This window comes from Calliphora vicina, chromosome 2 (assembly GCF_958450345.1).
Source record: "Calliphora vicina chromosome 2, idCalVici1.1, whole genome shotgun sequence".
NCBI lineage: Eukaryota > Metazoa > Arthropoda > Insecta > Diptera > Calliphoridae > Calliphora > Calliphora vicina.
Window position 1 is genome coordinate 96,088,602 of NC_088781.1, and position 20,714 is coordinate 96,109,315.

Consider the following 20,714-nt stretch of genomic DNA (forward strand, 5'->3'; position numbering starts at 1 on the left):
AGCCGGTTTTTGATACACCCCAGAGGAGAAAACCTTTGCGTCCGGCCGAAGGTCGGCAATGCAAAAAACTTTTCTGAGCAAAGCCAGTTTTTGATACACCCCAGAGGAGAAAACCTTAGCGCCCGGCCAAAGGCCAACAATGCAAAAAACTTTTCTGAGTGAAGCCAGTTTTTATATTTATGGGTTCTGCTTTTACAAAGTAGAACCTGCCAAAAATTAAATAACTCCCAATACAGTGAAATAACTCCTAATTCCCAAAATAAAATGAAATAAAACCCAACAAAAATTTGGAGTTGTTTCATTGGGAGTTATTGCATTATGAATTAACTCCCAACAAAAAATTAAGAAATAACTCCCTATGCGTTAGGAGTTGTTTCATAATGAAATAAGTCCTAAGTTGTATGAAAAATTTGTTCGGTGTTATTTCATCTTTTCGTGAGGAGTTATTTCATTTGGGAGTTACTTCACGGTACCGCTTTTCTGTTCCAATCAAAAAGTCTTAATTTGTTGGACAGTGTTATCGATCAGTCACAGTATTTACGCTCTCCTGAAAATATTTAAAATTCTATTTAAGTTGTTTTGTCAAGAGTCCACAGATATATATAAAAATTAATGTATATCTGTTTTTGTTTGATTACTCCTTATAGGAATCTAAACCACTGAACCCATTTTCTTGAAATTTTCATGCAAGGAACTATAGGGAAGGAACCTTTTATTTTGAAATGTAAAGTAAACGAATAAAATAGTTATTTCTAAATATATTGAGTACTATAATTGCTAGATTCTGCAAACTTTGTCCGAATAGCTTTCTTATAATTTTACATATGTAGTTTGGGTGAAAATGTTGGGGATTGGATTAGTGGATGTGGCACTAGTGTTTATAAAAAACCGACTTTTTAAAAAACCGGTTTGTCGGTTAACCGAAAATTGACCTTTTTTAGAAAACCTGTTTTTCGGTTAACCGTAATCGAAAAAACCGGTTAAACCTGTTAACCGACATATATGTGAAGAAAACATAAAATGTCCAATAAAATATATATAGCTTTAAAATTTTTGGTTTTAAGTAGTCTGGAATGGTTAATATTAAATAACTATAAATATTTAAATGTGCTAAGTCCATTTTATTTTGTAAAAATTAAAAATTATTATCTCAGTCAGATGGAATTGAGTATTAATATGTTACTAGATATATAATACTTGTTTTAATTATTGGTTTATTAATTAAATTTTACCAAAAAATGTAAATCAATTTTTTAATTAAATATTTGATCATTTTGAAATTTATTATCACCTCGACTTTCAGATATGAAACAGAAAATGTTACATGTGCCAAAAAAGGACCTTAAAGATACAAACGCACTTCTTCTTAGCTTTATTAAGATTTAGCTTAACTTCTAGAATTATGCGGAATTCTATTTTTAATAGTTTCATTATGTGCAATTTATTCTGAAAAAGTTTTTAAATAAACTCATCGTCCTCTACTATTTAGAATCATTGTAATTCTTAAAAATATTAATCTAAAGAGGTTTGTATTGTAAATCAGCAGTTTAGGTTTCAAATCACAACAATGATGTGTGTACAATGAATATAAAAAATGTACAAAACCATGAGATTTCTTAATTTTATACCTAAATATTAAAAACCGGTTAACCGAGTGATAAAAACCGGATAAACCGGTTAACCGAAAATCAACATTTTAAATTAACCGGTTCTCAAAAAACCGAGATTTCGATTAAAAACCGTTTTTTCGGTTAACCGGTTTATAAACACTAATGTGGCACCACCCATAAAAATGATCTGTATAGGAACACACCCAGCACTGGATGGGAATGCAAAGTACATAGTAAATTTTGAATATCTGAATAACTAAAATTGCGAAATTTCTTCACTTATGCCTAAATACAGTAAGGCAACGCAATTAGTTATTAAGTTTTGTTTTTGGTATCAAAATATAATGCGTTATCGATGTCAGACAAAGTTAACATATTATGTTTAAGCATCTATTGGTAAATGAAATATAAAGACATTAAATTGTTTATTATTATATTTTTAAATACTGCTACTTTGACGCAAAACTCGAAACTTAATAAAAAATTTGCAACCTCCAAACATTATTTGCTCCAATATTGAGCATTTTATTTCTCTGTTCAGGACTTAAAATTAAAAAAAAATGTTCTTTAGAAACGTAAAATTTTGTTTTTTAATTTTTGGACTGCAGAAAAATCTACCAACGTCCGAGCAATCACTAATAATAAAAAATAAGTGTTCGGATTTCGCTGTTAATATGTTTTATTTATGATTTATATATTTTTCGATGAGTTTGCGAAAGAGCTTTCTCATGATTCCCCATTCGCCTAAAGTATTTTCGATTAAACGGTTGTCATAGTTTTTTAAAGTGGTTGTCGATAAAAAGGTAGCAATGTATGAATCTTTAAAGGAAATAACAGTATTGAATTTTCGAGGACTATTACATTTACATAAAAAGTAAGAACTATTCACTTACATTAATCGCAAAAAAATAATGGATAAAAATATAAAATGTTCATATAACACTCACCTGTTAGACCAACTATTAGCACAATTCCCATCCACAACAGGCAACTTTGCATTGTGTGCATGTGATGTTTTGTGGTTGATAAATTATGACTAACTGTTACGTGCTCTCTAAGATGCTGGCTTGGACTTTGTCTTGTTTTTCGATTTGGATTTCTATGATATTGTCGATGTGGCTCATTGTTCTTCGTTATAGTCCACATGCTTTGAATCAATTCAACTTCCATGTGCACTAATCGTCTAAATTAGTCAGACTCGCATAATTTGCTTGCAAATGTATTCTGAAAAATAGAAATTAAACTATATCAACACTAATTTACAAAACATTTACAAATTTTTTTATTAATCGTAAAAGTACTTAAATTTTGTATGAATCAATTTGTTATCACTATATCATACAAAACTAATGCCGAATATAAGTATTATAGCTGTGAAAGTCTTCAAACTTTATATTAATCAAATTATTATCACGGCATGAGTCAACCAATAATTGTAGGGATCGGAATAGGGGATGAGTAATCTCCCATACAAAGTAAATAGTTATTTCTAAATATCTTGAAAACCATGATACAATAATTGTAGAAGGTAGAATCACTAGGGAGAATTTTCAATATTTACCCCTATAACGTCAAACTTTGATTTAGACTTTTTTCATATTTTCTTTTGTTATACAAGAATTGTATAATTGAGAATTTATTTTCTACTGAGTGTACCTTATATTGTTGTGTCATGTTGAAAACTATATTGTAAAAGTCAAACTTCAAACTTTGTCTCGTTTTACATAGTTTGACTGAAAATGGTTGAGATTGGATTAGCGAACGTGGGATCTTATATAGAAAGTAAATAGTTAATTTCGAATATCTGGAGAACTATAATTACTGTGTGCACGGTGGTCAATTCCGACCAAAAATGTATAACTTTTTTATTTCTTCATAAAAATTATTGAAATTTGGTATTTGTATTAAGAATAACATAAGCGATCGATCGATGAATATTTCGATGTTCAAATACAGGGTTTAGCCAAAAAAGCATGGACGTTGTAAAAGTATCAAAAGAATACCATGTAAGTAATCTAATCTAATCCAAAAATAAAGAATGACAAAAGTGATCGAAATAAAATTGGCTATGGACGATTTGAAATTATTGAAAAAATTAGGTTATTCGTGTAAATGCCTGAAATTTGGTGTGCAAGTTAAGAACAACACACTATCACAAGAAATTTTAGAAATTGCATACGTGGTGTGGCCAAATAAACATTGACGTTATAAAAGTATTAATTAGGTTTATAATTAAAAATAACATGAGAGATCCATTGAAAACATTTCGCCATACAAATACATGGTTTGGCCAAAAAAGCACAGATGTATATAACACTCAAACTTATATAATTTTTGAAATTGACCAAAAAAATACAAACAAAATATGTAAAATAAGGATGCACCGAAATCGATCTGGTTATTGGAATGGCACGTAATTGCAACTGAAATTTGTAGTACTTATTCTTAATAATTTACACGGTAAAGTTTACAGTTAACTGCTAACTGTTTTTTTAAAAACGTGTCCTAATTTTCAAAAAAAAAACTTCAAAGAAAAAAGCACAGGCTATTCAAAAGTAAAAAATCACATTAGTCAAATATTAAAACGACAAGAAAAAACCTTTGACTTTACGGAACTATAAATAATCATACAGTTACTTCATAGCCAAAATAACAATGCTACTGTATATTTTGAAGTGTTAGGAAAAATTTACCATCAAAATTTTATAAATTAAAAAACAAACAAAAAACATTTTTGGCCGCAATTTACCACCGTGCAGTGGTGCACTGAATGCAACAGTTTACTAGCAGCCGGATGGTTGAATGTTCAACATGTAGCTACGACTTATTTATTTTTTATTGTAAATAATTCTATAAATAACAAAATAACTTATTTCCGGGCAAAATTAGTTTTCGGAAATCGTAAACAAAAATAAGTACTTTTTCCAGTAGAATAATAAGTAGTCTATCGTCAAATTCCCCTTATTTTCAGCTTATTTGTATGTAAAGTTTTTTCTTGGATAATACGTAATTTGCTGAAAATGTGCTGTATTTTCAGTTTAGTGCGGATGTACTCTTTATCACAGTACGGCATTTTTCAAAAACTGAACTGTGGGTGTAGGACCTCCATTACAAAGAAAATTGTAATTTCGAGAGTCTTTAAGCTATGTCTTGGTCTTATTTTAATAAGAATGGTCTTTAAAGTATAACGTGAAGATTTATATATAAAAAAGCGAACTTCACAATATCAAATGTTAAAAATTTTATAATAAATAGGCCAAACTAAATTTTATTATACAGGTTTGTTAGCCTTATTTTATAATTCAATGTTAAATGTGTATGAATTTTTTTAGAAGGCCCTTCTAGAACATCTTCTGCCAGAAGGCAGAGTAGAATGAGTATCGCATTATAACATGCAAAGTAAATAGTTATTTTTTAATATCTTAAGAACTGCTATATCTAACTTTTTATAAATTAATTTCCTATCATTGTAAGTAGACAAAAATAAGGCGGGATTGAAACTCGCCCACTGTAAAAACATACGAAGTTATAGCGGAGCGAACGTCTTAAGAAAAGTATCAAGATATTTTGTATACTTTCAATGGAATAAACATTAATTATTTTCAACAAAACAATTAGAGATGTTTACCTTTTACCATATCGGGACAAAGAAGAGTTTTTTTTTAAATTACACATTTTCAAAAATCCAATTTCAATAAAAAACAAGGTTTAAAAAAATTCACTTTAATCCTCTTAAAGGAAACTTTTGATTAAATTATTTAAAACTTTTTTAATTTGTATTATAAAATAAATAAACGTATCACCAAAAACGTACATTAAAAATACTAAGCGGTTCAAAAAAATAAACTTTTATCCCACACAACTTTAATCACATTGAGTTTTAATACTTTTTTTTATTAACTTCTTTCAAAAGATTGACACTCTTTTATGACGCTCTGAACACATACGTTCATCCATTTATAACTTTTTTGTTCATCGATCATAATTTAGTAACCAAAGTTATTCTGCTTGATGCTGCCTTCTTTTGAATTTCACGAATATATACGGAGTATATGAAAAAGAAATAACGGCAACGTGAAAAGAAGCAACAAAGTTTGCAAATAAATCATAATTCAACTGTTAGAATTGTTGGAACAAGTACGAGACAAAAGCATAAATAACTTAAAGGTACGATGATGGTTTATTGTCATTCAGCGTTTATTACAGCCAAAAAACCCACACACAAAATAATAATGAAAACTTTTCCCTGCCGTTATTTGGTAGAGTACTTTTCGTTAATCTCACAAAACGTGACATCTCCGTCCTTTTAGAAATGGATTTGAAGGTATCATTAATTTTTCTAACAACAAAATATGTTGATGTCGAGTTTTTATTTTTTTTACTTATCTTTTTACTTCATTGTAATTACCAGTTGATAGAAAGTTTACAAAATATATTCGACAAAAAGTAGTTTTAAAATATTTGTTTCCCATTTCCAAATTTATAGGTCGCTTTTGCTGATTTACATAAATATATCTGATAAATGAATTGATACAAATATTATGTCCGTAAAATACCTAAGGGCAGGGATCGACTGCCATTGCTAAATCGAAAAATTTAATATTTACCTAAAAACATGTAATATTGTATTATCCTAAAGTTAATAACATTTCACACGGTGAATAAGGACAGATCCTTTTTATACCCTTCAGCTTCGTGAGAAGGGTATATATAAGTTTGTCATTCCGTTTGTAATTTCTACATTTTTCATTTCCGACCCTATAAAGTATATATATTCTGGATCCTTATAGATAGCGGAGTCGATTAAGCCATGTCCGTCTGTCTGTCTGTCTGTCTGTCTGTCTGTCTGTCTGTCTGTCTGTCTGTCCGTCTGTCTGTCTGTCTGTCTGTCTGTCTGTTGAAATCAATTTTCTGAAGGCCCCAGATATCTCCGGGATCCAAATCTTCAACAATTCTGTCAGACATACTTTCGAGAATTTTGCTATTTAAAATCAGCAAAATCCGTCCATAAATAACGGAGATATGAGCAAAAATCCGAGACAACCTCTGAAAATTTCATCAAAAAACACAATGTATTGCATGCTTTGACAAAAAAACAACAAAACGTATGCTTGGGTGTGCAAGCTTTGTGTATTTGGTTTTTTTTTTGTTTTTTGTTTCTTTTGGCGTTGTTGTTGTTTTTTATACAACTAAACGTTTGTTTGGTTGTGTGTTGATTTTTTTGACAAAAAAGCAACAAAACGTATGTTTTTGGATGTGCATGCTTTGCGTATTTTGTTTTTTTTGTGTTTTGTTTCTTTTGGCGTTGTTGTTGTTTTTTATACAACTAAACGTTTGTTTGGTTGTGTGTTGGTTTTTTTGACAAAAAATCAACAAATCGTATGTTTGAATGTGCATGCTTTGCGTATTTTGTTTCTTTTGGCGTTGTTGTTGTTTTTTATACAATTAAACGTATGTTTGGATGTGTGTTGGTTTCATTGCCTTGCGTATTTTGTTTTTTCTTTTGGTGTTTTGTTTCGTTTGGCGTTGTTGTTGTTTTTTGTGTTCTTGATAAATTTAGGATGCTGTACGCTGAAAGTGGGCAATGTACATACATATATACTAATTATAAAAAATAATAATGCATCCACAACAAAGGTGAAGGGTATATAAGATTCGGCATAGCCGAATATAGCACTCTTACTTGTTTAAATACAATATCTCATTTAGTTCCTATTACATGTGACTTTGCGTTAAAGCAACAATTCTTCCGTTTTCGATTTTTTATCATTTAAAAAAAAAACTTTCACGTAAAAAATATATTTTTTGCTTTACTTTGTTAAACTGCAACTGCTCAGCCGATTAAAACGCAATATATCCCAGCAAAAAATGGTGCTTCCTCGGAAGCAGGTTTGTAAGGCAGAGAGCACTTGTATACTGCTACCACTTCGCATGAAAGATTACATGATTTTTATATGGGATTCCTCGCGTAGAGGCTCTGCATAAGGAATCCAAAATAAACATATTTCACAGCTTTAAATTAACCTGATTTCATCGAATTAAATATGTGCAAACAATTGTGCACATAGATATTGTAAGCAATAAAATGTATGCCTTACAAAATCATTTTTGTAAGGCAATAATTTTAGGATGCAATTAATGTAGCAGTAGAAGATGCAGTAATCATATTTATTGCTTCCAAATCGGAAATATTTTGTGCTGGGATATGTGAAAATTTGTACATAGCATAGGAAAAATGTTTTCGAAATTCTATCATTCAAAAGAAGAACATAACTTCTTAATTTTAAGTGGAGAAACATCTAAAAAAAATTACAATTTTACTTAATATATTTTTTTTAAAAAAACGCAGTCCATAGAATTTAAAATTTGGACCATATTTGTACTACTGTGTAGTGATTTAAAAAGCCTCTAAAATTTTTCCTGAAAATATAATTATTTACACAAATTTATTGATTATAAACAATTTGATTGTTTTAATCATCACGACTTAGATAAAATAGTTGATAAAATAATTGAATTGATAACCTTGATTCCATTATAATTATGGATTTCAGGACATAGGAGTAGAAAATGTATTAAATTTATAAATATTTAGTATCTACGATACAATAGTTATAATAATACTTAATATTAATATAATAATTTTTAATATAAAACAAGTAAGTAAGAAAGTATGGTCGGTCAAGCCCGACCATATAATACCCTACACTAAGTAAATGAGCAAAAATATTTTTCTTTTAAAATATCAATAATTTATATTCGTGAGTGGTATTCGGAAGTTGGCTTTATATGGGAGCTATGACCAAAAAAGAAAAAAGAATTTTTGAAATATTGTTACCATTTTGCTAAGCCTTTTCATCGTGCATGATTAAAAAAACTAAGTTTTTTTTTTTTGTGAGTCGTGGGTTTTTGAAACTATTTTTTTAGAATTCAAAAGACATCAATTGTATTAATTTTTGATGCAGAATCGACTGGAGAAATTATATTTGCAATATATACATCTGTTTTTGCTCTACAAAAAATCGTGCTCAAAATGTGCGCCTTTAGGTGCGTTGAACCACCACAAGGAGTGAAAATATACCAAAAAAAGACGCCATTACCAAATTAACTATAATGTATATATATCAAAAAAAAAAAATATTTTTTTTTAAAAATAAGCGAATTCACTTAATTCGAAAAGAATCAATCAATTTTTATAAGTTATAGTTTTTCTAAAGCCTTTTGGAAAAAGGTTTCCTGATGATCTGGCCTAAGCAACCAGTCAAATGCGCATAGGAACTAGCTTATCCCCCAACAATAAATTTCAGTGAATTTATCGAATTAAAAATTGGGAATTTAGCATAAAACAATTTTACTACAATACCTCATTTTGTTTCTCTTAAAAATTTAAAAAAAAACATCTCCATAGAATTAAAAATATAGGCCATATTTGTACCACTGCAGTGGTACCATGGTACTGTGCACTGGAACCACAATACATCAAAATTGTGTAGTGGTTTTTCAAGCCTTTAAAATGTTTTCGATTTGGTTGTCTTGTGTTATAGATAGTACATGGTACCGAAGAAATTCAGAATCTGTTTTCTCTGTATACATTTTAAAAATACATGAACGCTCATCTATGTTGTTAAAAAATGTAACACCAATTTGTTTCAACTATGCATAAATCTTACTACTGGATTTAGTGACAACCGATACATGATTATTAGGGTGGCCCTTAATAAACGAAAGTTGGATTTTGGCCATTCTCACCCTCCAGTTTGGTGAACATTAGCATAAAAATCATCCTGAAAAAATTTTAGGTAAATCGGTTGGGGTTAAGACGTGCCGCAAGCCCTCTGAAGTTTTGAGATGCATTTACAAGGGGAAAAAATTCATTTTTTTCAGTTTTTGTAAAAATTTTGCCATTAAAAAATTACTTTTGTAATTTAATTTAAAAGAATCGAAATGTGTACGTAATTGTCGTTCTAATGAGACATAAAAAACAGAAATCGGTCAAAAAATGTTAAAGTTATTAAAAATTCGCCAGGCCATTAACGTGTCTCAGGCCACTAGAACATGAAATGTTGGAACAAAATTAACATATTTTGAGAAATATTAAAATAAAAGCTCATTTTTACTTAAAATATGTCCATATTTACTTGTATATGAGTTTTTGTCTTCGTAGGATACCGTTAACCTATTCTTAGGTATGAACAAAAAAATTTAATTTTTTTAACGGCAGTTTCAAAACTCCATTTTCAAATTTTTAAAAATTTTGTTAAACTAATTTCAGAATTTTTTGATCATCTCATTGGGATTTATTAAGAGTATAATAGGGAATAAAAATGTGAAAAAATTATGAAAATATCTCTTATAGTTTTTCCGTACTTGCGATTTAAATTTTGAAATTTTCGAGAAAAACCAATTATTTGGCAATTTTTAGGCCAATGAGCTCTATTTCCATACTCTTATGAATTTTAAGTAAAACCTATTCAGAATATTATAGTCCAGATAATTCAAAATATACTCTGAAACTTCTACTAAAATCGGAAGACGTTAACCCTTAAATCGTGAAGGTCAAAGGTAAAATTTGTCAATATTGAATTTTGGAATTTCTCTTGGAAAGATTTCGAAATGATCGAAATGTTGTATATTTTTGGGCCGATTTTGATGAAATTTAACAAAAATATAACATAAACTCTAGGGTTTATAATAACAGCACAAGAATGGAAATTAACGCTTAATGGCACTTGGGTTTAAAATGACACCAAACTTTTAAAATCATAATTTTTTATGGTTTTAGAAGTTTGGGGTCATTTTAACACCAAGTGCTATATAGGGTTAATTTTAATTTTTCTGCTGCTTTTGTAAATACTAGGCTTTGTGTTATATTTTTGTTAAATTTCATCAAAATCGGCCCAAAAATATACAACATTTCGAACATTTCAAAATCTTTCCAAGAGAAATTCCAAATATTGAAAAATTTTACCTTTGACCTTCACGATTTAAGGGTTAACGTTTTTTGATTTTAGTAAAAGTTTCAGAGTATATTTAGAATTATCTGGACTATAATATTCTAATTAAGTTTTGCTTAAAATTCATAAGAGTAAGAAAATAGAGCTCATTGGCCTAAAAATTGCCAAATAATTGGTTTTTCTCGAAAATTTCAAAATTTAAATCGCAGGTACGGAAAAACTATAAGAGATATTTTCATAATTTTTTCACGATTTAATTCCCTATTATACTCTTAATAAATCCCAATGAGATGATCAAAAAATTCTGAAATTTGTTTAACAAAATTTTTAAAAATTTGAAAATGGAGTTTTGAAACTGCCGTTAAAAAAATTAATTTTTTTTGTTCATACCTAAGAATAGGTTAACGGTATCCTACGAAGACAAAAACTCATATACAAGTAAATATGGACATATTTTAAGTAAAAATGAGCTTTTATTTTAATATTTCTCAAAATATGTTAATTTTGTTCCAACATTTCTTGTTCTAGTGGCCTGAGACACGTTAATGGCCTGGCGAATTTTTAATAACTTTAAAATTTTTTAACCGATTTCTGTTTTTTATGTCTCATTAGAACGACAATTACGTACACATTTCGATTCTTTTAAATTGAATTACAAAAGTAATTTTTTAATGGCAAAATTTTTACAAAAACTGAAAAAAATGAATTTTTTCCCCTTGTAAATGCATCTCAAAACTTCAGAGGGCTTGCGGCACGTCTTAACCCCAACCGATTTACCTAAAATTTTTTCAGGATGATTTTTTTTACTAATGTTCACCAAACTGGGGGGTGAGAATGGCCAAAATCCAACTTTCGTTTATTAAGGGCCACCCTAATGATTATACATTGCTTCTTTATAAGGCCCATATCCGATAAATATTGTAAATTGCCCTACACCAAAAGTAAGCGGGTATATTGATTTGGTCATTCCGTTTGTAGCATGTCGAATTACTAATCGTAAACCCAAAAAAGTTCGTGCAATGTTTAAATACAGTGAAGATACAAGGATACCTTGAAAACCGACATTTGGCACAAATACTTATTGCTAAAAGCTAACTTATGTTTCCTAAAATAGGTTGAATCGGTAAAAAGTGTCCACTATGCATATTTTGAGACTTGCAAAAATCCAACTTTCGTTTATTAAGGGCCACCCTAGTGGTCACAATATGGTCACATTTGCAAAATATTTTGTTTGCAGCCGAATAATTTAGTTTGACAAAAATCATTTATTTCGTTGTTTGCTCCAAAATGAGCACAGAAATATTTGAGGAAAAAAATAAAAAGGTAAGCGCAACATCATATTACCTTAAGCTGCATCATGTTATTTTTCTACATCTTCTGTTTCTAAAAATGATGTATAACTACTAAATATGAGAAATAAAATATGTTTTTGGAGAAACATGTTTTTACCCTTTTTCGGCATTAGTGGATTGCATGAGTCTGTATATGTAAAAAATTTAATTTTCTTTATGATTTTGAATAAAAGCGAAACAATGTTTTCAAAATGTATGTTTTACTTTGGAGCATGTTTGGACCAACAGCAAAAAACATGAATGAGAACACAATAAATAAAACATAAATTATTGTTTGTAAAAATATTTGTATGTATGAGGATACCTTAGTATATCCCCTGCAACCCTTGATACTATTTCTATCTTAACGAATATGTTAAGGCTAGCCCTACATTAAGACCTATTCTAGGTAGCTAGTGGAAAGTTGAAAATTGTGACCTTTAAAACTGTAGGGTCGGTCTGTATGTAAAGGCATGTAAATTTATACTATGCACAGTTACAAACATACATAAATGCAAATACATATTCATACTCATATGTTCTTGTAGAATACATTAATTTTAACAAAATTTTAAAATGGAGCACATATTTAAATTAATGTATTTTCTCAAAGATCTTTGAAAGGATGTATAGTAAACTTTTTTTAAAAAAAATTGCAAAATTAATCAGACCTGATTTCTGTGCGCATGGAAAAACAGATATGCTTCCTTATGGTATTTTCCTATTTTTTTTAAACATGGTTTAATATAGTAAAACAAGTAAGAAAATATGGTCGGTCAAGCACGAGTAAATAGTAAACATTTTTTTTAATTTCAATAATTTATTTTTGTGAATGATTTTCGGAAGTTGGTCTTATATGGGAGCTATAATTAATTATTAACCGATCGCAATGAAATTATGTAGTGTTAATTGTTGGTTTCCATTGCCTTTGGGAACGTATTGTGAGAACAGCGTAAAACAAGCCAGAAACGATAAAATAAACTATTTTAACACCCTCGCCACAGAATTTAAAAATACTGCACATCACCAAATAAATAGCCTATACCGAAAGACAATTGATTTTGAAAATGAAGTTGATGCGATAAACAAAGGAAAATATGGGGAGCTTTAGAAAGTCTCGCAGAATCTAATTAACATAAAAAATGAGCGTACTACACCTCGGAAAAAGCAGCCAACATTTCAATACAATAAGCGGTGTAAAGCATGGATCTCTTCTCCCATCGCTCCTTTTCAATACAACCCTTGATGTTATTCATGTATGTATATACCAATGATCAAAACATGGGTATCCAATGGAGAATAAACTAGCAAATCAAAGATCTAGAATACGCTGACGATATCGTTATACTTGCCACAGCGAAAGACAACATGCAGAGAAAGATTGATGACCTATCACTAAGTGTGCATTGCAGTAAAAATCTGCAGTTGTTGAGAAATTTATGTTTAAAGTTGAACTTTTAATTTTCGTATGGTATTTAGTATGAAAATGCAGATTTTTTGTTTTTTGAATCAGCTTTACTTATAAAAAAGCTAAAAGCTGGTAAAAAAAAACATTTCAATAATATAGGTTCTCACTTTATCAAACCCACTTGAACAAACAAATTACGATTGTTTAATGTTTATTTTGTTTTTTATTTAAATAACATTAAGGACAAACATTTTAATTTTTTAAAATAACTAAGAGTTTTTTAATATATGTTTATTTTATTTGTTACTTAAATAACAATAAAATAAATTTATAATTATTATTCGTTCAGTTGGAAAATAGCATGCAAATATTCCATATTTATTTATATATTATTACTGTCGCATTGGATAGATTTTTTTAAAATTTTTGTTTTTCTAAAATTGCGAATTTTTGTCTATGTTTATCCACATAATTTATGATAACTCAAAAAAGGTTAGTCCGATATTACTGAAATAAACTTGGAAAACCTTATGAAAATTTACATAACCTTTAATCTGTTTGTATATTGCGTTTTAATCGGCTCAGTAATTTCGGAGTTATAATAACAAATTGAAGCAAAAAATATGTGAAAATAGCAAATTTTTTTATTATAACTCCGAAACTACTCAGCCAATTAAAACGCAATATATATGTGAAAATTGCACACAGCATGGGAAAAATGTTTTCAAAATTCAATCAATCGAAAGAGGATTATTAACTACTCAATTTTATATATATCAAACAAAAAAGTAAAATTTTGTGAAAATGAGCGAATTCACTTAATAGGGAATAAATTCGAAAAGAATCCATCGATTTTTATGACCAATATCTCATTTTGTTGCTATTATATGTGGGTTTCTGATAAAGTAATAAACCTGAACAATTTCTGCCGTTTTCAATTTTTCATGATTTTTTAAAACAAAAAAATTTTCACATAAAAAATATATTTTTTTGTTTCAATTTGGAATTATAACTCCGAAACTACTCAGCCGATTAAAACGCAATATATAAACAGATTAAAGGCTAAACTTTTCCAAGTATATTTCAGCAATATCGAACTAACCCTTTTTGAGTTATCATAAATTATGTGGAAAAACATCTACAAAAATTCGCAATTTTAAAAAAAAAATTAAAAAAAAATTCTCAATAGAATTTAAAATTTGGACCATATTTGTAGTACTGGAACCACAATACATCAAAATCAATACAAAAAATGGAGCAAAATAAATAAGCCTATATATCTCTTGAACTAAAAGAGATACTTACATATTAATGCATGTTTTTTAATAGATCTTCTCAAGCACTATTTATATTATAAATAGCATTTGGACCATAAAAAGATTTTTGGCGATTTTTTAAAAACATATGAGTCCTAAGGTGGCTTGCAGTTTTTCTAATTAAGCGTAAAAAGCATTATTTAAAACTTTGGTGAGCCCCACTGAAATTTTCCGCCAAAAATTTTCGTGGAATATTTTAATCCTTAAATGTCCTTTAAAAGGATTCTTTTTGGTTTTCTCGAAAATCAGAATGTTAAGAGCTTCCACAAAAATTATCCCCATAAATTTCCACAATAAAACTTAGACCAACTGGACTATACATTTATTCTACAAAAATTATCTACTCAACATGCCCTTTCATTATAGGGTCGGTAGTCTGTTCCAAAAAAGGCTGTTGGACAGTGTTTTTAGATTTATCAAAGGTTTGTAAAGCTTATATACATGGAGTCCATATTATGGACATTTTGTTTTATAAATCCTTTATAAATTTCAACATTTAAATTTATCAAAGGTTTTATGAATTCAGACCTTCATTTTAGTAATAATTTATAATGGACCTTTAGTTAATAATTATCATAGGGTTTATGCAACTCTCTCCAAATTGAGACAATTATGACATAATTCTTTCAAGTTCTGTGTTTTTTAATAAACACAGTTAAATGTATCTTTATGTGTTTTGGTTGGTGTACATCTATCATACAACGTGTATATGAAATGAGTGTGTATGTTTGTGCCACATCCGGTATTCTCATAATGAGTTACGTAAACATAGTATATGTGAACACTGGATACACAAATATAAATTTATTTACGAATATAAAGCTTTTAGATGTACAAGAAAATTTATATTTATTTTAATAGAATGACAACGACGACAATGGAAATGAGTAAAATATGTAAAGTAAAGTGATAAAAAAGAAGCAAAATTAAATCTACATTATTCCAAACGACATATATTGGTATATGAAAAATATTAAATTCACTCATTAATGGGTTAGGTTATAGGTCAGCGACCAGTTGACTTTGAGCATTTGACAAAATTTTAGCACAGTTATTGTAATTTCTTTTATAATATACTAGAGTTTCGTGTTCGGTTTTAATCGAAACCGCGGTTTTCAAGACCTAAAACCGAAACCGACAATTATTTTTCGGTTTTTACTTTTAATCTATTTTCAGTAGAAAAATTATAAATTTAGAAATGAAAAGCAAACTTTCATCCAAGTATTTCCTGACAATTAAAATTCAAATAACTGTTTATTTATTTAATTTAAAAAAAAGAATGTAAAGTGTTTTGACAAAGACTTAGTTATTTTTAAATATCCAATAGAAGTATGGAGTATTGGCGCTTCGCCACCCCAATTAGAAGAAAGAAATAGTACTATTATGTCTCCCTTTGTGAATTAACACTAATTCAGGCTAACATTTCTCTAGTTTCAAGTTTATTATACCCTTCACCTTCGTGCGAATGTCCACAAATGGCTGAGATATGAGGAAAAAACCAGGACAAGCTCGATTTTTGACCTATACCTGGATTATAAAACCATAGTAAGTTGGACCTACAATGGGTCAAAACCGGAAAAAATATGTTTTATCCCGATTTTTTTTTTTCACCAAAAGTTTTTTTTCGCTAAATATTAAAAAAAATTGAAAAAATAAAAAAAATGAAATTTAAAAAAACAATTCGAACAATTTTTTTTTCCAAAAAATTAAAAAACCTGAAAAAAAATTTTTTGTTTATTGTTCTAACTCATTCAGAATCATTTGTGTCTAAATTTTAAGTTTATTATTATAAAATATTCCAAAAGTACTATTACAATAAAGAAATAGTACTACAACCAACTATTATATACATACGTAAAATAATTTAATATAATAAAAAGTACAATTAGAAGATAAAGTACCAATTTTCCACAATGGAACACTCGTCAAGTTTGAAATCAAAGTAATTTCCTGATTATATGTTCAATATTATAGAACATTTGAAAAGTACCATTTTGAAGAACGAAAAATTACTCCAGCGTTTGGTTTAGTTCTCCTTGTTTGAATCATAATACTATTGAGCAATTTGTTCTTGATTATTTCTTTACTGAAAAGCATATTAGCCAACTTTAATGTATATAAGCTAACTTAATATATTAAAAAAAGTACAATTAAAAGAAACTGTACCAATTTTAATTTATCCTCTTGAACACCCGTCAAGTTTGAATTTTAAATTTGTTTGCTTCTCCTATATTATCAACTGATTTTGATATTTAATAAATTATCACAAAGCCGACCGAAACCTATCGGTTATCAATTTTTTAAAACCGAAACCGCGGTTTTGAAAAAACTGTATACTGTGTTAAACTGTATTTCTTATAGGGACTTAGAGCTTTTTCTTGTGATAAATTGTGATACATTGGACTAAGCGCTTTTGCTCATCACTACAAAACAACAATAAAAAGCGAGATAACTGCATTTTTACTTATTGTACATTACTACACTAAAATCTCAATTTCTAAAAAAGTGGACTTAGAGCCTTTGCATGTTAAGCCAGCGATATTTTATATCAAGTTTCTGTTACATGTGACAAATAAAATATTGAATAATTGCTATATGTATGTAGCAGATTTCAACTTGACCTGATCTTATGTTTAGCGAATATTTACGCTAAATTAATCTTGCTTATTAGCTGTGATGGCAATTAAATTTAAAATACTCAAACAAACTTCTTAAGTAGAATTTATTAATTAAAAATTTTAAGCTTATTAAATAATAACCATTTTAATAAATACTTGATAATCATGAGAAGCCATTAAAAAATAATTTTCAAATGGTGTTAATTTATCATCTAATTTGCATACATAAGAATTTTGTTGTTATTTTTGTGTAATTTGAAATTTAAATTGTATTCATTGCCATTCAAATATGGCACAAACATAAACACACACTTACAATACAGTATTGCCAGATAATTTATTGTATTTCAGGAGATTTTTTGTTTTGTAGTAAAAATAGAAATGATTAATAAGAGATATTTTTGGCAAAAAACAATACCTAAAGCTAGGTACTGTGTTCAAAATTTCGTGCGAAATGCTGTCAAACTACATATAAAATATTTGGAATGAAATATATCGCTGGCTTAACATGCAAAGGCTCTAAGTCCACTTTTTTTAGAAATTGAGATTTTAATGCAGTAATGTAGAATAAGTAAAAATACATTGATTACAATAAAAAAAAATTCAGTTATCTCGTTTTTTGTTGTTGGTTTGTAGTGATGAGCAACAGCGCTTAGTCCAATTTATTTCAAGAAAAAGCCCTAAGTCCCTATAAAAAGTACAGTGTAAACCATTTCTGTCAAATACGCACCAGATGATGAACTTAATTTTAAACTTAGATTTCCTGACGAATGGAAAAATCTACTCAAAAAATAAATAGAAATGTAGTAGCACTGGAGTGGTAGGATTTACACCAACTTCGTCAAGAAAGAAGAATAATAACGATCAGAAAGTACGAAGACTTACAATTTTCTAATTAAGCGTAAATAGCTTTATTTACAACTTTGGTGACCCCCACTAAAATTTTCCGGCAAACATTTTCCTAGAAAATTTTAATCCTTAAATGTCCTTTTTTAAGGACTTATTTTGATTTTCTCGAAAAAGGGTCAAATTGACCCCTAAAGAGAGGAGCTAGAGGGTTAAGATCTTTCACAAAAGTGATCCCCATAAAATTCCATAATATAACTCTGACAATAACAAATCTCTCAAACATTAACTTACACCTTGTTTTTCATTTAGTATAATGCTCGCTGCGACCAAAAAATTAAATTTTTGATCCACTGTAAAATTAACTCAGACCAGCTGGACTATAAGCTTATTCTACCTAAATGATCTGCTTGACATGATCTTTTAGAATAATAGGGTTGCAATTCTGTTCCAATCAAAAAGTCTTAATTTGTTGAAGAGTGTATTGTTATTCATTTCTGAATAAATTATGTTTATTTTTTTAAAATAATCAAAACAATCATTACTTTTTTACATATTACTAGCTTCTGAATAAAAACTATAAAAAAGCAAAAAAGAACAATACTTTCATTGTAGTAAATAAGAAATATAATGAAAGACAAGTTCTAAGAAAAAGACCTAAGTCAGTAAAAAAATACCAACTAAGTGCAAAAAAACTTTTATTTCGGCAAATACTTACTTTTTCGTTTTGATTTTACGCATATAGAAAACAAAGAAAAATACCAAAAAAAATTGCGTTTACAGAATTCAAAAATGTTGGCGGAAAAAAAAAGTTTGATTGTTTTTGCCTCTCCTGTAAAATTTTAAAATACGGACTTAGAGCCTTTGCATGTTAAGCCAACGATATGCGAAATAATTTCGCAAAAGCAGTACTCTGTTTTTATTGTGGAAAACATGTGAAATACATCTGGCAACCTTATTTTTCCACACGAAATAACATATGCAGCACTTCTTTCGCACGAAATTAAAACTAACAGCTAGCTGTCAAACAGCATATAAAATTTTTCGCATGAAAAAACCATAATTTTTCGCAAATATGAACAGAGTACTAGGCTTAACACAATACCTAATATTTAGACAATGAACAAATAAAATGGATAAGCAGCGGAATTGATGGATTTTCTTAATATAACATAATTTTCGTCAAACAAAACTTTCTTAAGCATTAAGAAAATAGTTTTTTGTCTCTCCCGAACACTTAAAAGTTTTTGAGTTAATACAGCTTCTATTCATTCTGTTTTTGATCTATATGTGGATTACTAAGTCATTGTTATACACAATATGGATAGCTACTAATATAAATTTCAAAGAACTTTCTATCAACGTAACAATGAGTCGGGATATCTACTGATAGAAATTTCAAAGACCTTTCTACAACGTAACAATGATTCAAAATCGGGAAAACATTTTTTAATATCCCAAAAAATCTTTAAAACAAAATCGATATTTTTCTCTGGTGGTTGGTACAATTACCAATCGTTGTTTAAGTAATTATGTGAGTATTTGGACTTAACTAAACATGGTAAATATTAATTTGTTTGACAAAATTTCGAAGTTAAGTTTTTAAACGGCTTTTATTTACCTATATATTTAAAATATCAAATGAACTTTCAAAAAACGAATCAGCATTGTAATCTCTATGACATACCAGATCTGGTAGCCCTGTTGATTTGTACAGTTAACAATCGTTGTTTAAGTTGTGATATTCAACAAAGAACGATACTGACAAAGTGTTACCGTTTCAACTTAGAGAGTTAATTAAAAACAATACACTCTTGACTCTAATTTTCTTTAATTGACACTTGAATAAAAAAGTTTTATTTCTGTTTTTGTTTTCCTTTTCATTCCCTTCCCTTAATAAAAAAGGGAAATGTCTGTGAGTATATAGCTGAATGTGTTGCTACTGTGTTTTTGTTTTAACAACTTACATTTGTTATCCATCCAATATTATTCTAATCCCTTTTGTCTGGCGGTTATTTTTCTCCTTTTAGCTCTTTTTATGCTGATGCTCTTCTTGTAGTTAGTTAGTTTGTTTTGTTGTAGTTGTTTATAAAACTGTATTGGTGTGAGTTTGTTGGTATGCGTGTTTATTTTCGGTAAATAAGTTGAGTATTATTATTATTATTGTTGTTGTTATTATTAAAATATCCTTGAAATATACAGCAGCACACCACACCGTAGAGCAGCAAACAAAGTTGAGAGAACTGAAGAGGTGTGGATGAGAAAAAAAACGTAAACAACAGCTACAACAGTATTAACATTAACCACGCCAACAGCAACAACAACACCAACTATAAGATTAAATAACGAAGTGCGATATTGTATATAAACAGAGTAAAATTTAATTACACGAAATGTATGTCATTACCACTAAGCACGTGCTCGCTATTACTTCAACATACACACCGAATCGTTACGTATACGTTCTGTTGTATATTTAATCGTAATATACAGACAGACACGCTTAGTTATTGTATATATGTATGTACGTAGTAGATGTGTTTGTTAGTTACGACCTCGTTACCGGAAGTTGAATAAAGGTTGTTGTTTCTGTAGAGATTTTTCTTATTTGTTTTTATTTAGTTTTTATTT

At 28.8% G+C, this 20,714-nt stretch overlaps 1 protein-coding gene across 1 annotated transcript in view; it reads right to left on the reverse strand.

Moving 5' to 3' along the window:
* The window catches only part of LOC135951214 (cell adhesion molecule Dscam2-like), a 163,497-nt gene extending 143,215 nt beyond the window's left edge, over window positions 1–20,282 (reverse strand). The window contains 2 exon segments of the mRNA XM_065500821.1: window positions 2,558–2,834; window positions 20,051–20,282. Of these exon segments, the coding sequence (XP_065356893.1) occupies window positions 2,558–2,780 (223 nt within the window). The 5' untranslated portion in view covers window positions 2,781–2,834; window positions 20,051–20,282.
* Between the last annotated feature and the right edge of the window lie 432 nt (window positions 20,283–20,714).